This window comes from Mus caroli, chromosome 1 (assembly GCF_900094665.2).
Source record: "Mus caroli chromosome 1, CAROLI_EIJ_v1.1, whole genome shotgun sequence".
Classification (NCBI taxonomy): domain Eukaryota; kingdom Metazoa; phylum Chordata; class Mammalia; order Rodentia; family Muridae; genus Mus; species Mus caroli.
The window spans coordinates 32,730,110-32,747,041 of record NC_034570.1 but is presented as its reverse complement, the minus strand read 5'-3'; the positions used below and the strand labels follow the sequence as shown (position 1 = coordinate 32,747,041).

The window sequence follows — 16,932 nt, the reverse complement described above, 5'->3', positions numbered from 1 at the left end:
CTATTTTGCCAGTCTCATCTCGTAGCATGCTTCTAACTTTATGCCTTTAAAAAGGTATTTAAAATTACATCAAAATGCTTATTAGAACATAAAAACCTAACATTTTGATGATCCTTTTTTTTTTTTTTAAGTTTCTATGTGTAAGGTTGTTTTGCTTGCTTGTATGTCTCTGTAACACATTCATGCCGAGTAACTGCAGAGGCCAGAAGAGAACATTGGGTACTCCTAGGACTGGAGTTAAAGACAGTTGTGTATCACTATGAGAGTACTGTCAGTGGAGCCCACCACAGTCCTCTGACAGAGCAGCTGATGGTCTAGGCTGCTCGGCCATCTCTTCAGTCTTAACCATTTTGTAAAATGGGAAGTTCAGTAACATCAATACAGTGTGCAACAGATGTTACCGCCATTCATCTGAAGATTCCTTTCATCTCGACCTAGATGCTTCCTGTTATTACCCCCAGGTCCTCAACACACCATCCCGTTTTCAGTCTCTTGTAACTACGTTAAGTATCTAATCTGAGTGTGATGGTAGAGTATCTTTTTTTCCCTCTAGCTTTTTGGCTTTGCTTTAAAAAAAAGTTGTGAGTTTTACATATGGCCGCCTTTGTTTAGCATAATATTTTCATGACTATGCTGTAGCATATGTTAAATTTTCTAAGTGTAAGTAACATTTCATATGTGTATATGGCACATTTTGTTTTTGTGGTCTTATATTAATGTACATTTGGGGTTGTTTGTATCTTTTAGCTACTATGAATGCTGCTGCTCTGAATATAGGTGCATAGATAAATGTTTCCCTACTTAGAGTTTGGATATATACTCAGAAGTGGACTTAGATAATTATAATAATTCTGCTGTAATGCTTTGAATTTCTGTGGGATGTTGGAGCATCTTTTAAGTATATTCCCAGGAGTAGTGGTATAGCTGGGTCTTGAGGTAGAACTATTCTCAGTTTTCTAAGAAATTGCCAAATTGATTACCGAAGTGGTTGTTCAGGTTTGCACTCCCATCAGCAAAGTGTTCCCCTTGTTCCACATCCTAGTGAGCATGTGCTATCTCTTTGTGGTTTTGATCTTAGCTATTCTGATGGGTATAAGATGAAACCTCATAGTTATTTTGATTTGCATTTTTCTGGTGACTAAAGACTTTGAAGACTTGAAGTGCTTCTCAGACATTCAAGATTCCTCTGTTGAGAACTCTGTTTAGTTCTGTACCCCATCTTTTAATTGAGCGATTTGGTTTGTTGGAATCTAACTTCTTGAGTTCTTTGTAAATTTTAGATATTAGCCCTCTGTTAGATGTAGGGTTGGTGAAGATCCTTTCCCAATGTGTACGCTGCCAATTTGTCCTTTTGACAGTGTCCTTTGCCTTTGCTTTGTGTTTTTATGAGGTCCCATTTATTAATTGTTGATCTTAGAGTCTGAACCATTCGGGAAATTGTCTCCTGTACCAATGTGTTCAAGGGTATTTCCTACTTTCTCTTCTGTGACATTTAGTGTATCTGGTTTTATGTTGGGGTCTTTGATCCACTTGGACTTCATTTTTGTGCAGGGTGATAAATATGGATCTATTTGCATTCTACATGTAGACATCCAGTTAGACCAGCACCATTTGTTGAAGATGCTTTCATTTTTCTATTGTATGGTTTTGGCTTCTTTGTCATAAATCAAGTGTCCATAGGTGTGTGGGTTTATTTTTGGCTCTTCAATTGGATTCCATTGATCAACATGTCTGTTTCTGTACCAATACCATGCAGTTTTTATCACTATTGCTCTGTAGTACAGCTTGAGGTCAGGGATGGTGATCTTCCTGAAGTCCAAAACAATAGTTTTAGCTATCCTGGGTTTTTTTTTTTTGTTTTTTCTATATGAAGTTGAGAATTGGTCTTTCAAGCTCTTGTTAAAAGTTGTGTTGGAATTTTGATGGGGATTGCCCTGTAGATTGCTTTCGATAAGATGGCCATTTTCACTATGTCAGTCGTACCTTTCCATGAGCATGGGAGCTCTTTCCATCTTCTGATATCTTCAGTTTCTTTCTTTCTTCAAGGACTTGAAGTTCTTGCCATATAGATCTTTTACTTGCTTGGTTAAAGTTACACCAAAATATTTTATGTTATTTGTTATTTGTGGCTATTGTAAAGGGTATTTTTTTCCTAATTTCTTTCTCCATCCAATTATTATTTGTATAAAGGAGGGCAACTGATTATTTCTTCCTGTTAATTTTGTGTTTAGCCACTTGGCTGAAGGTGTTTATCAGGTGTAGGAGTTCTCTGGTAGAATTTTGGGGGTCACTTATGTATACATCTGCAAATAGTGATACCTTGACCTCTTCCTTTCCAATTTGTATCCCCGTGATCTCCTTTAGTTGTCTTATTGCTCTGACTAGAACTTCAAGTATTGTGTTGATAGGGAGAGAGTGGGCAGCCTTGTCTTGTCCCTGATTTTAGTAGAAATGCCTTTTCTCTTCATTTATTTTGGCTATTAGCTTGCTGTATATTGCTTTGACTGTGTTTAGAATGTGACCAGTATCCCTGATTTCTCTAATAACCATTAACATGAAGGGGGGTTGGATTTTATCAAAGGTTCTTTTAGCACCTAATGAGATAATCATGTGATTTTTTTTTTTTCTTTCAGTTTTATATGGTGGATTGCATTGATGAATTTGTGTCCCTGGGACGAACCCTATTTGATCTTATGGATAATGTCTTTGTGTTCCTGGATTCGGTTTGCAGTTATTTTATTGAGCATTTTTGCATCCATGTTCATAAGAGAAGTTGGTTTGAAGTTCTTTCTTTGTTGAGTCTTCTGTGGTTTATGTATCAGGGTGACTGTGGCCTCACAGAATGAGTTTGGCAGTGTTCCTTCTGTTTTGTAGAATAGTTTTGAGTAGTATTAGAATTATCTCTTCTTTGAAAGTCTGGTAGAATTCTGCATTAAAACCATGTGGCCTTGGCTTTTTTTTGTTGTTGTTGTTAGGAGATTTTTAATGACTGCTTCTATTTCTTTAGGGGTTATGGGGCAGTTTAAATAGTTTACCTGATCTTGATTTAACTTTGGTAAGTGATGTCTGTCTAGAAAATCGTACATTTCGATTTTTCCAATTTTGTGGAATACAAGCTTTTGAAATAAGACTCAATGATTCTTTGATTTTCCTCAGTGTCAGTTGTTATGTCTCCCTTTTCATTACTGATTTTATTTGGATACTGTCTGTCTTGTCTCTTGGTTAGTTTGGCTAAGAGTTTGTCTGTTTTGTTCATTTTTCTCAAAGAACCACTTGGCTTCATGCATTTTTTTTGTAGTGTTTCTTTGTTTCTAACTGATTGATTTTAGTCCTAATGTTGATTAATTTTTGCCCTCTACTCATCTTTGTTAGGTTTACTTCTTATTTTTCTAGAGCTTTCAGGTGTACTTTTAAATTGCTGATATGAGAATTTTCTAATTTCTTTTTTTTTTTTTTTCCATTTTTTCTTTTTTGAGACAGGGTTTCTCTATGTAGTCCTGGCTGTCCTGGAACTCACTTTATAGACCAGGCTGGCCTCGAACTCAGAAATCCGCCTGCCTCTGCCTCCCAAGTGCTGGGATTAAAGGCGTGCGCCACCACCGCCCAGCTGAGAATTTTCTCATTTCTTTATGGAGGGACCTAATTGCTATGAACTTAGCACTGCTTTCACTGTGTCCTATAAATTTAGCTATGTTGTGCTTTCATTTTCATTGAATTCTAGAAAGTCCTTAATTTATTTCTTTCCTGACCCAGAGATCATTGAGTATGGAGAGTTGTTCAGGGTTCATGAATGTATAGGCTTTCCAATGTTTCTGTTGTTGAAGTCCAGCTTTAAATCATGGTGGTCTGATAAGATACAAGGCATTATTGCAATTTTCTTATATCTGTTGAGGCTTGCCTTGTGACTGACTGACTGATCAATTTTGGAGAAGGATCCATGAGATGCTAAGAAGAATGTGTAAAGAAGAATGTGTATTCTTTTGTTTTTGGGTGAAATATTCTATAGATGTCTGTTAGGTCTGTTTGATTCATAATGTCTGTTAGTTTCATTGTTTCTCGGTTTAGTTTTTGTCTGGATGTCCTGTCAGTTGGTGAGAGTGGGGCATTGAAATCTCCCACCATTAATGTGCCGGGGTAGATGTGTGATTTTAAGCTTTAGCAGTGTTTCGTTTACAGATGTGGGTGCCCTTGTGTTTGGGGCATAAATGTTCAGGATTGAGAAATGTCATCTTTGTAGATTTTTTTCCTTTGAGTATGAAGTGTCCTTCCCTGTCTCTTTTGATTAATTTTGGTTGAAATTCTAATTATTAGATAGTAGAATGGCTACTCCAGCCTGCTTCTTGGGTCTATTTGCTTGGAAAACTTCTTTTCCAGCCCTTTACTCTGAGGTAATGGCTATCTTTAATGCTGAGGTGTGTTTCTTGTATGCAGCAGAATGATGGATCCTGTTTTGCATCCTTACTGTTCGATTGTGTCTTTTTATTGGGGGATTAATAAGTCCATTGATATTGAGAGATATTAATGATCAGTGATTGTTATTCCTGTTATTTTGATGTTGGCGGTGTGGGTGTGTGTTTATGTGCTCATGTGTGTATGTTTGTGCTTTCCTTGTTTTTGATGGTATGGAATTACTTATTTTCTGTGTTTTCTTGGATGTAGTTATCCTTCTTGGGTTGGAGTTTTCCTTCTAGTACTTTTTGTAGGGCTGGATTTGTGGGTAGATATTGTCCTATTTTCTCCATCTATGAAGAAAGTTTTTCTGAGAATTTTGAGAGTTTTGCTAGGTATAGTAGTCTAGGTTGGCAGCTGTGTTTTTATTTATTTATTTTTTTTACAGGTTACAGGATAACTGCCCAGGCCCTTTTAGCTTTTAGAGTCTCTGTTGAGAAGTCACAGTCGGGTGTGATTCTGATAGGTCTGCCTTTGTATATTCCCTGGCCTTATTCCCTTGCTGTTTTGAATTACTCATTCAGTCTTTGTTCTCTAGATTTTGTGTTTTGATTATTATGTGCCTGGAGGATTTTCTTTTCTGGTACAATCTAATTGGGGTTCTATAAGTTTCTTGTACGTTTATAAGCATCCCTTTCTTTAGGTTGGGAAAGTTTTCTTCTATGATTTTGTTGAGAATGTTTTCTGGGCCTTGGAGCTGGGGCTCTTCTATTCCTGTTACTCTTAGGTTAGGTCTTTTCATGGTATCCCAGATTTTCTGGATGTTTTGTGTCAGGAATTTTTTACCTTTAACATTTTCTTTGACTGATTTATTTCTTCTATTGTATCTTTTCTGCCTGAGATTCTCTCTTCCATCTCCTGTCTTCTGTTGGTGATTCTTGCATCTGTTGTTTCTATTCTCTTCCCTATGTTTTCTATCTCCAGGATTCCCTCAGTTTGTGTTTTTTTTTAATGATTCTATTTCCACTTTCAGGTCTTGCACAGTTTTATTTATTTCCTTCACCTGTTTAATTGTATTTCCTGTATGTCTTTAAGGGGTTTTTATTTTGTTTTCTCTTTAAAGACCTCTGTATTTTTTTTAAAAAAGGGATTTATTCATCTCCTCTTTAAAGGCCTCTATCATCTTTATAAAATTGGAATTAAGGTCATTTTTTTGTGTATCAGTTGTGTTGGGATATCCAGAGCTTTCTTTAGTAGAGTAGCTGTGCTTGCAGGTGTCATATCGCCCTGGCTTGTTGATTGTGTTGTTTCGAAGGTCTGGATGTTTTTGGTCCCTGGATGCTCTTTTTGTAGTAGGCATTGGGAGGTTGGTTAACCTGAATGATCCTGGTGTGTCAGGCCTCTGATGGGTATCCTTGGGCTGTATGTTTCTGGACCTGCACTTCTGTATGGTTCAGGAGCCTCAGGTCCGATGGAGGTGGCAGGAGAATGGTGGTCTCTTTGTGCTAGCAGACTGCTCAGGGCAGTTTGGCTGGGCCATTGCTGCTTAATGAATAGGCATAGTGAAGAGGATACATTGTAATTGAAAAGATTAGTTGGAACAGAGGAAGAAAACAGCTCATTAGTTTTTGGACTATTCTGTCAGGTTATTTGTATCCTGATCCATTGCCCTCCTCTCTTTAGATAAAGTCTTATTTAAATAATAGATCAATCTCTTGAAGTGGATAACCTTTCTGTAGCTAATACTGCAGAGGCATTGATAAACCACTTCTTTTTTGATGATCTTTATGGATTAGTAGAAATTTACCTGTTACATTATAACACATTATAGATTGTAAGAATAGAGTTTTACTTACTTAGCTCCTTATTTGACACCATACTACCAATCCTGTAATGATTTGTAGTTAACTCTCATATACTGTGTGGTTCTTATTGCTATCAAATGTGGTCCAATTGCTGGCTTTGTCTGTACCACTTCTAGGAGAGTTGTTTATGGTCTTCTTCGTTCAGAATTTGATTCTGAATTTTCAGAATTTTTTTGTTAAGGATTCATGTTTTTATTTTAATTATGTGTGTATATATGTGTATGTGTGTAGCGGATCCTTGTTTGTGTATAGGGGTGTGCACACGTGAATGTAAGTGCTGGTGGCGTCCAGGCCGTGTGTTAGATCTCTTGGAGCTGGGGTTATAGGTGGTTGTGAACTTGCAAATGTGGTTGCTTCAGCCGGCTCTGGCCCTCTGCAGAACTAGTATGCTCTCAGCCCCTGAACCATCTCTCCAGTCTTGGGAAAAGACTGTTGTTGTTATTGTTTTGAAACAGGCTCTCACTGTGTATCCCTCACTGTCCTGAAACACTCTGACTATCCAATCACATGAACAGTTAGTGGCAATTTACTATATTTCCATTATAGTATTTTGAGTATATGAAACAAGATTTTTGTTGGTCTCAAGTGAAATATGAATGTGTTTATATGAATATGCAAGCTAGTTTTATGTCAGGTGACATAAGGTACAGTCATCAGAAAGAAGGGAACCTTAACTGAGAAAATGCCTCCATAAGATTGGGCTGTGTACAAGCCTATTGCTGTCCATCATGACAGGAAGCATGTGAGTAAGCAGCTGGAGCAGACTGGGAATGGCGACAATCTTTAACCTCTCAGAGCTCAAGGCCACAGCTGTTCAGTCTTTCCAAGCAGCACCCCCAGCTGACTGTTCAAATACCTGAGTCTGTGGGGATATTCTCATTCCGATGACTGTGGCATACACATGAGTAGAATTTCAAGTCATTTGCTTGTAAAAAGTAGGTGCATAAATTGAGAGTTTCTTTGAACCAGTAATTTTGTATTAGGAATTTCTTTGACTCTTAAGGAATGAAGTCTTTAGGACTGTCAAAGTAAGCTACTTAAGGAGAATTTAAGAGAAATATATGGCAGTTCTGAGTTTGATAGTGAATACACCATTGAACAACCTTTTACTTGCCTAGAGCAAATTTAAAAGCAAAACTCTTCTGTCTACAGAATTGGTATTTCATTCTCAGGGCCTTTATACATATGCCCCTAAAACATTTAAAACTGTCCTATTTCACTACTGGGACTTGGCTGACAATTTCTGCATGTCTTTTAGCCATCTTTCATGTATACAATATGTTGTTAATACAAATGCCAGAGAGAGAAACCAAATCAAAGGGCATTTCAAGAACCAAGCGTATTTGAAACAGGATCTATATGTGTGGATAAAGTATGTTTAAGTGTTGAATATTCTCATAAATCATACCAAAGCTAACTTAACTTTGATAGAGTACATAAAGCTTTATATAATAATCTTTGATATAAACCTATATAATTACAGAAAAATCTAGTGTATAAATTTATGAAAGATAATTCAATGATAGCCCAACTTGTGGATGGAAAGAACTCGACTTTGTAAGAATTCATTTAGTGAATTCTTTTGTCCTTAGAATGACTTAACTGGTTTTCTAGTCCCTAAGCCTGAAACAGCCATGATTTGGTAATCTTGGTGTTGTGTGGTGCAGTTGATTTTAAGTGTTGCTTTAAGAATGCCAGATCTATTAATCTGTTAACAAGACAATCATTCCCCTATGATGCATTCTTTTAATGAACTTCTTAGGGAGACACTTTGTAGGACAGATGTGTCATAGTGTGTGTGCATTCACTATGACAGATGTGTCATAGTGTGTGTGTGACACAGTTTAAGAGCCATCCTAGGTCAGATGATGAAGGGACTTAGTAGATTGTTTAACTAATTAGTGGCAACAAGTGTGATTATGTTAGTTGGGTTTATTGATGTTTTATGCAAAGTGAATGTTACGTGTTATTAAGGAGTGTGTGGATCCTTTCCTACGCAGTCCTTCATACCCAGTTGAAAGTGTTTAAACATGAGGCTTAGCCGTGTGTGTGTGTGTGTGTGTGTGTGTGTGTGTGTGTGTGTGTGTGCGCGCGCGCGCGCGCGTGTGCGTGTGCACTCTGGACAGTTTTCCCTGGTAAAGGCACCTGAGGATGGTGTTGCATTGACGAGGTTTACTTGGCATTGAACTTTGGTCTGTGTTCATTGAATGTTGAATTCTCAAATTTTCCATTTTCCTTGATAGAATGTCAATGAAGAGTACATTATGGTATAAGATTGACTTTTTTTTCTCTCTCCATACAGAAGCTCCACCATGAGGCGAGGTGGATGGCGGAAGAGAACGGAGAATGATGGCTGGGAAAAATGGGTGTGTTTTAATGAATACTTAAATGACTAGATAATTTTTGTTCTTTTTAGTTTGTCATATGGCTTAAGGTATAACACGTGACTTTATTATTTATCTTTCTGTTTTTTGTAATGCATTGAAAACCATAACACTGTCCATAAACCCTAACCCTTGAACTGTATTTTACCGTCAAGAGTAATATATTTTATCTCAGCATTGGTAATAATAGTGAGAAATAGGAAAAAATATGTAAGTATCCAGTAAGTAGGGTGTTGTCAGTTAGTCTTCTGTGTAGCACAACGCTGCAGTTACTGCTTAGCTTGGTGTGTCCCCTCGAGCAAGGCCTTGAGGAAAGCAGTGGGGTAAGGGAGTACCACCTGTGATTCTAACTTGTGCCGTGAGACAGAAAGGCTCGAGATCGCTTCCCTCCCAAAGTGTTAGAGAATGGGCTTGCATCAGTTGTGATTTTCTTTATATATCTCTCTTTTTTGAAAACAATTATAGTGAACATATACAATTTTAATAATCAGTAAAAGCAAGCGGTTTGCTGTTTGGGCAAAGTGTATACCAGTCAGTAGTTGTCATCTATAGCTGTATTTTGAAGACATAATAAAACAGTCAAGCCTAATTATTTTAAGGTTAAAAAAGTGAGACTGTATTTGTAAATCTGTCAGGGTTTTTAAGTTAAAAGTGTGTGGCAGGGGAGCTGACACAGTTGTTTACTGGCATTCCATTTGGTTGTAGGGCGGGTACATGGCTGCCAAGGTCCAGAAGCTGGAGGAGCAGTTCCGCACAGATGCTGCTAAGCAGAAGGATGGGACGGCGTCTGCAATATTTAGTGGAGTTGCCATCTACGTTAATGGATATACAGGTTGAGTTCTTTTTACTTTTTTGATGCCCAATTTTATCATGAACTTTTTAGGATTGAAAATATTTTTTTAAATCTTCTTCAGTTATTTAGCATCTATATTTACTTTTCTATTGCAGTAATAAAATTCCATGACCGGGGCAATTCATGGAAGAAAGAGTTTATTTTCACTTGTGCTTCCAGAGGGATGAGACTATCATGGCAGGGAGCCGAGAGATCCCATGTTAAACCCCAAACATGAAATAAGAGAGAGTGAACTGGAACTGAGGCTAGTGTACATACTAGCCTCAGAGCCTGCCCTAGCAAGGTGTGGCCTGTAGAGTCACCACCAGGGTTGAGATTTGAGCCTATGGGAGATATTCTCATCAAGACCACTACATTCCACTCCCAGGCCCCAAAGGCTCAGAGGCCATTGTTATAATGCAAAGTGTATTTAATCCTACTTCAGAAGCCCCCATAGTCCACAGTCTCAATAAAACCCTGTGAATTGTAAAAGTGAATTATTTTCAGCATACAGTGGAATAGATAGATATTACTATTACTAAAAGGGGGAGTGGGGGCAGCACGGAAACACCAAATCCCCAGCTCAGCAGTTCCAGCTGTGCGTCATGACCCATGTAGGGGTTGCCTAAGTCCAACGAAAAACAGATACTTATGTAATGATGCATGAGTAGCAAAATCATAGTTATGATGCGGCAACGAAAATAATTTTATGGTTGGAGGTCGCCACGACACTAGGCGGTGTACTAAAGGGATAGCATTAGGAAGGCTAAGAACCACTGCTCTAGCGTCATCTACGTTTTACTACTGTGCCTGTGGTTTGCTAATAATTTCTCAAATGTTTTGGTTTTTATCTTTTAGTTTTCCTGGGCCAAACATAATTTTAATGAATAAGTAACAATTTAACCACTTTTATAATTTAAAAACGTGTTGGTTGGGAGAGTTGTGCATTACATGGAGGTCGGAGAACAGTTTGTAGGAATTGGTTATCTTCATTTAACCCAGTGGGTTGCAGGAATTGAATTCAGGTGGTCAGGCTTTCAGCAAGCACCTTTATTTGTCCAGGCAGCCTCCGTCTCTGCAGTCCTTAGTGGGTAGGTAATACATTTCATGAATTGTGTTTTTAGATCTCCTCTGGTAAGAGTCATCGTTTTGTGGCCCATTTTGAGGTTTGGTTTCATTTGATCTAGTGCTTTGTGTTGAATTGCCTGTTTCCCCTTGAATTACCTTTGTACATTAGGCAAACATCATTTAGGGACTGGCAAGATGGGTCTTGGGTAAAAAGTGCATTCTGTGTAAGCCTGATAGATTGAGTTTGACCCCTGGGACCCATGTAAAGGTGAAGGAGAGAACCAACTCCACAGAGCTGGCCTGAGAGCTCTACACTTGGGCTGCTGCACACATGTGCACCCCTCCCCTAGCATACACAAGAATAAAGGTTTTTAAAAAACCATTGGCACATGTTTGAGTGCGTGCTTTTATGAGTTCTCTCCTTTTTTTTTTTTTTTTTTTTTTTAAACTTAGGCAGAGTCCTGTTGTATAGCTCAGGCTAGCCTTGAACTCCCGCTGCTCGGCTTCTCTATATTGGGGTTATAGTTGTTTGTCACTGTCCTCCCTGACTCCTCGACTCTGTGTCTATCCCTTTAACAGTACCTCAGTCTTAAATCATTGTTCTCCTGCAGTGAGTCTTACCTTAGAGTTCTCTCCTTGCTTCTTCTGAATGAATACAAACTAATTAATTCCAGAATTCTATGTATACAAAGTAACCTTGCTTAGGGCTTGGATGGTAAATAGTGTTAAGCATAGGTCAGTTGGTAGAACTGACATCTTTTCTATGTTTTCTAGCCAGTGAATCTTCTTTCTCTTTTTACTTTGAGTTGATTGAACAAATATATTTTAGATTTCCTTGAATATTAGGAACTGTTTGAAAGATGCAGTGGTTGATAGAGAATGTTGGCTTTTGTAACAAATACGGTCTGTGAATTAGCTGTGCACCAGAGGGAATGTCGTAGGAAGCCTGTAGGAGTTGGATAGACAGGTGCTTGCTTAGTTTTGATTAAAGGTGTGCTAGTGTTACTTGGCTTTTGCTCTGAATTTTTATATTCTTTGTCAATAGGCTTACTCAGATTTTATGACTCTGTTTTTATACTTATGCAGTTTTGTTTCTGTTCTTTGTCTCTGATGATTCCCCTTTCCTATAAGTGCATTTGGGAGTTATCCATGAAGATGCAGATCAAATTAGATTTTTCCTAAGCCAGTCTGTATATAGTAATGAATTGTATCTCATCATTGATAGAAACATTTTCTTTGAAACCTGAGTTTTACCTTTCTTTGTCAGGGAGCGTCTTTGTGAATTAGTAACCAGAGAGCCTTTGATTTGCTGGTTTTTTGCTTCCACTCTTTACCTTTCCATCTTTTCAAAATGTTATTCCTAAAAGAATCCTCTGACTCCCTCCAGTCGTTGAGACCCTTTCCAGCTTTCTCTCTGTTCACTGCATGTAGTAGGCCTGTACTTGTTTATCTGACTTCTGTAGAGCACAAGCTTGAGTCTGGTTCTTAGACTCTCTTGGGCCACTGTAACAAAATACCCATTAGAAACAATGTAAGGATACAGGGAAGCATGTGTTTAAGCTCATAGTTTCAGAGGGCATAGTGACAGCAGAAACGTGTGACAGAAGAACTGTTCACTTCATGGTAGAGAGGAATTATGGAAAACAGCAAAAGGCTTGGCAAGATATCGTTAACCCAGAGACTTGCCCACATGTCCTGCTTCCTCCAGATAGCCCCATCCCACTATACATTCTATTAATTCAATTAGAGCCCTCATTTTCTAATTACCTCTGGAATGGCCATTATAGACAAACCCAGAGATGTGCTTCATTAATTCCTTAGGTGCTCCTTAATCCAGTGAAGTTGATAATCAGTAGTCATTATCACATTCATGTGTAATATTATTTGCATTAAAATGGATAAAAATGATTTTGTATTTGTATGTTAAAATATTTTCAGTCATGCTTATATAAATGACCATTTTTTTCTCATTCTCTGTTCCTTTTATTTATTGCAGTTAGCATATACTGTAAATTTGACTAGTTTTTCTCTAGTACAAAACTAAACGTCGTCTTAAGATTGCCCCTTTACAAAACTACATTATACTATGATTGCTAAAACTTAGTGTCTTTGTAAGTTATATAACAAAGGAAGAAATATGAGACTAAGAAAAAGAAAAGGCAGTTGATGCCTGGAGGGTGTCTCTTAAGAATACATTCCCATTTTTAATATACTGTACTGGTGGGAGTGGTTTGAACCAAAGACCTCTTTCTGCATAACAAGTGTCTGTTAGGGTTTCTGCTGCTGTGATAAATAAAACACCATGATCAAAAGCAACGTAAGGGGCAGGGGTTTACTTTGCTAACACCTTCAGGCAACACAGTCGGATCACTGAGAGAAGGCAAGGCAGGGAACGGAAGCTCTGTTCACTGGTTTGCATTGCTTGCTTTCTGATACAATCCAGGACCACATTCCTAGGGGCAGCAGCATCCACAGTCATCTGGGGCCTCTCCTATCAGTCATTAGTCAGGAAGATGTCTGACAGACCTTTCTTTAGGACAGCCTTATAGAGGCATTTTCTCAATTAAGAGTCCCTTCCCCAGATAGCTCTGGCTTGTCAAGTTTACAAAAATCTTAGCTAGGACACTGTTTCTGACTGTTTTGAGACAGGATTTTATTGGGTAGACCAGGCTGTCCTTGAGATACTGACATTCTTTCTGCCTTGGTTGTTTCATTGGTTACATTGTTTTTGTTGTTAATCTACATGGGATTAGAGAAATATGACTTGATAAAAATGTGTCATTTTACTCCTGAAATGAATCTTTGTTCTTGTCATTAGTCTGTGACAGAGATGTTGAGCCTCTGTGTGTTGTTTTTGTTAAGGACTATTAATTTGTTGAACTAAAAATACTGAGAGGTTCAACTGAAATTCTAATAGTGAAGCAAGATTGTTGTAATTTTTGCCCTTTTTTGGGCTCTTGGAGTTTCAACAGGCTAGGCTCAGTCACCTGTTGCAATACATATACTATTTAGAGTTGAAAAATTGATACAATCAGGAAAAGGAAATTTCATGCTAGCCTGGGCACACAGTAAGTTCCAGGCCAGCTCTGGCTGACTATTGTCTCAAGTCTGGTCTTGAAAGATTGTCCTGTAAGATATTACTCTCACTGCTTGAGAGGAACAGTAATCCTATAAAGATGATTATTTCTTCAGGTAGTCATCTTAGAGAATTTTTACAGGATTCAGGATTATGACTTTGCCTTTAGTCTTGAAAAGGGCTATAACTAACTAAAGGTTAGATATCACAGGCTTTTACACAAATACTCCCTGACCATTATCATACCTACACAGAGTTAAGCGGGAAAATTAGAGTAGACATACATAAGGTGAGGGCAGACCATCAACCTTGTTTGAGTTTCCTTGTGGTCTCAGATGAAACGCCTTTTCATAATAGCAGCTTTAGAGTGCTTGTTCTAAAGAAGACCACTAGAAACGAGCTGTCTCTCCTAAGTTACTTTTACTTGGTTATGATTTCAGGATAGTTTTATTTTGCACTCCAGAGAGGTGGATGTTTGATTTAAGCTTGATGTTTATGCTGATGCTGTTAAAATGGACACATCAGTACATACGTATGTATGTATGTATGTATGTATGTATGTATGCATGGTTTTTTTGAGTTAGGGTTTCTCCATAGCCTGGCTGGCCTCGAATTCAGAGAGACCCACCTGCCCTGTCACCAGAATGCTTGGTTTAAAAGCGTGCACCACCATCGCCCAGCCCAATAAGTGTTTATTAACAGGAAAGGAAAAAAAAATGTGTTTTCAAATTTTACCATCTTTGAAGACAGAAAAATTTACCTTTCCTTTCTTTTAGTAAATACTTGCTTTATTTTGGGAGCCAGTACTGGGGATTCAACCTAGGACCTTACGTGTATGAGCCAGGCATTCCACATTGAACTACCACCCCCTAGCCCTTACTGAAAATACTTTATATCAGAATGCTGTGTATATTATATATTTAAAAGCGTATGTGTGCGCACACGTGCGTGCTGGTGAAATGTTTCAACAGGTTACAATGCTTGCAACCAAGCCTGATGGACCTGAGTTTTCATTCCTGGAACTCATGTGATAGGAAAGAACAGACTTCTGAAAGTTATCCTCTGACTGCTATATGTATGCAATGATACTCTTGTATTATCTAGACACACACACACACACACAGAGAGCAATTGTTTTTTAAAAAGTTACAAAAAGCATTGTTTAATGGCTTAAGGAAATTGGCACCTAATCCTAGGTTGCCAGGTAGACTGTTGAGGATTATTGCTGTAAAAGTCCAACTTTACACAACTGGTGGACCTTGTTGTTGAGGGAGCACATTGCCTCTGTGTGTGTGTGTGTGAGAGAGACAGAGAGACAGAGAGACAGAGAGACATCAGAGACAGAGAGACAGAGACAGAAATAGACAGATTCCCACTGCTGGAGGCAGAGCTGCCATAGAGCAAATACAAGTTTCTAGAATCACCGAAAAAAATCTTTTTTTTAAAAATTATTAATCAAGTGCGATTTTCTTGAGACATAAGCCTGATGTTGAATTGTGAGTCTTTGACTATATATGTACGACTTTAGATTAGCTTAACTTTTTCTAATCTTTGTTTTTCTGTAAAACAAGCATAATATTCCTTCATGACAGTGCTGTGAGAATTAGAGAAGTAAATACAGAATGTAATAGGAAAGCAATCAGATGTGTTCAGTCTTTTTATAATTCTCTTCACCATACATTTGTTGTAGGATATACTGTATATGGACTACAACAATGCACTAGAGGGACTAGAGAGATGGCTAAGCAGTTAAGAACATGCGACTGCTTTTCCAGAGGACTCAGGTTAAATTCCTGGTACCCATGTGGCAGCTTACAGCAGTTCATAACTCAGTCCCAGGGGATCCAATGCCCTTTTCTGGGCATGCACCAACATACATACAAGCAAAACTCATACATACAAATTAAATTAAATTTTAAGAAATACACTTCTGCTGGGTGATGGTGGGGTATGCCCTTAAGAGCAGGTGGATCTCTGTGATCTAGAGGCCAGCCTGATCTACAGAAAAAGTTCCAGGACAGCTAGGTCGACACAGAGAAACCCTTTTGGGCAGGAGGGGGTACTTTGACTTGAAAGTGTTTATGTCAGACAAGGACTGTTGTAAAATTAATCTGCTTAGAATTGATACTATTTATTTTTGAAAGACTTTTATTGCATAAATCCACTGAATAATTTGCTTGGTTAGAACTGTAGAGTCTGAAATTTCAGGAACTAATTTTGGCACACTGCCTTATAAAAATTTCTTGTTAGGATGAGTGCTATTTTTATTCTGCGGAAGTCATCTGTGTAGCTGCTGAATCTCAGGACAGACCTTCACTGAGATGCCAGTGGTGATCTGTAGGAAAGGACTTTGTTGGTCTTGAGAGTCTTGTCTTTTTCATCCTCTGATTTCCTTAAGTTAATATATTCAAGGAAGGTAAGGAATGGGGCGTGGGATGTTAGCTTTGTTTGCTAATGTTTGAGATAGTCTGTTCTTCGCCTTGATTAGGCGTGTGCTGTTGTTGGGATGATACTCTGATGTGTAATGTGGATAATAAAATTTGGAGAAGAGAATTGCTCTCAATCCAGGTTTGTTCTGATTTTACATTTTGTATCCATACTCTGCTAGTATGTCAGGGGCATATTCTCTCTGTCCCTCTCCACATTACTTTTTATCTTCAAAGTTTCAGGTATTTAAGATGTTTTTTATAGTTAAGAATATGAAACAAAATTGAAAAGGTCGTATTGCTTGGGACCAGTGAGATGGCTCACAGGGTAAAGATGCTCACTTCCCAAATCTGGTGACCACCGTTCAAACCACTACCTACAAAAAAGTGGAAAGAGAACCAGCCTCACAAAGTTGTCCTATTAACCTTCAAAAGTAAAATGCTATGGCATGTTTGCTGTTGGAAGAATTTCTCTCAGTGGGTGGGAGACATATTAGGTATAGTATGTTCCCCCTCGGAAGGTACCATGATACACCAAAGTTTCCCCTAAGTCAGTGATTCTCAACCCTCTTAATGCCCTAGCCCTTTAATATAACAGGTCCTTATGATGTGGTGACCCCAACCATAAAATTATTTTTGTTGCACTTCATAACTGTCATTTTGCTGCTGTTCTGAATCATAATGTAAATATCTGTGTTTTCTGATTGTCAAAGGTGACCCCTGTGAAAGGGTCATTTAACCCTCCCCAACCCATTGGGTTTGTAGCCCACAGGTTGAGAACCACTGCCTTAAAGAATGAATGAAGCCGGGCGTGGTGGCGCACGCCTTTAATCCCAGCACTCGGGAGGCAGAGGCAGGCGGATTTCTGAGTTCGAGGCCAGCCTGGTCTACA

The 16,932-nt window shown here is 38.4% G+C and overlaps 1 protein-coding gene across 6 annotated transcripts in view; it reads left to right on the top strand.

Moving 5' to 3' along the window:
• Rev1 (REV1 DNA directed polymerase) overlaps positions 1–16,932 on the top strand; it is a 73,640-nt gene that overhangs the window by 12,981 nt on the left and 43,727 nt on the right. For all 6 annotated transcript variants that reach the window (XM_029481076.1, XM_029481073.1, XM_021170766.1 and 3 more), the window contains 2 exons: positions 8,557–8,620; positions 9,344–9,470. Coding sequence is in view for 3 of the 6 variants with exons in the window: in XM_021170766.1 (XP_021026425.1) it covers positions 8,567–8,620; positions 9,344–9,470 (181 nt within the window). In the remaining 3 variants the exon portion in view is untranslated. The remainder of the gene's footprint in view (positions 1–8,556; positions 8,621–9,343; positions 9,471–16,932) is intronic.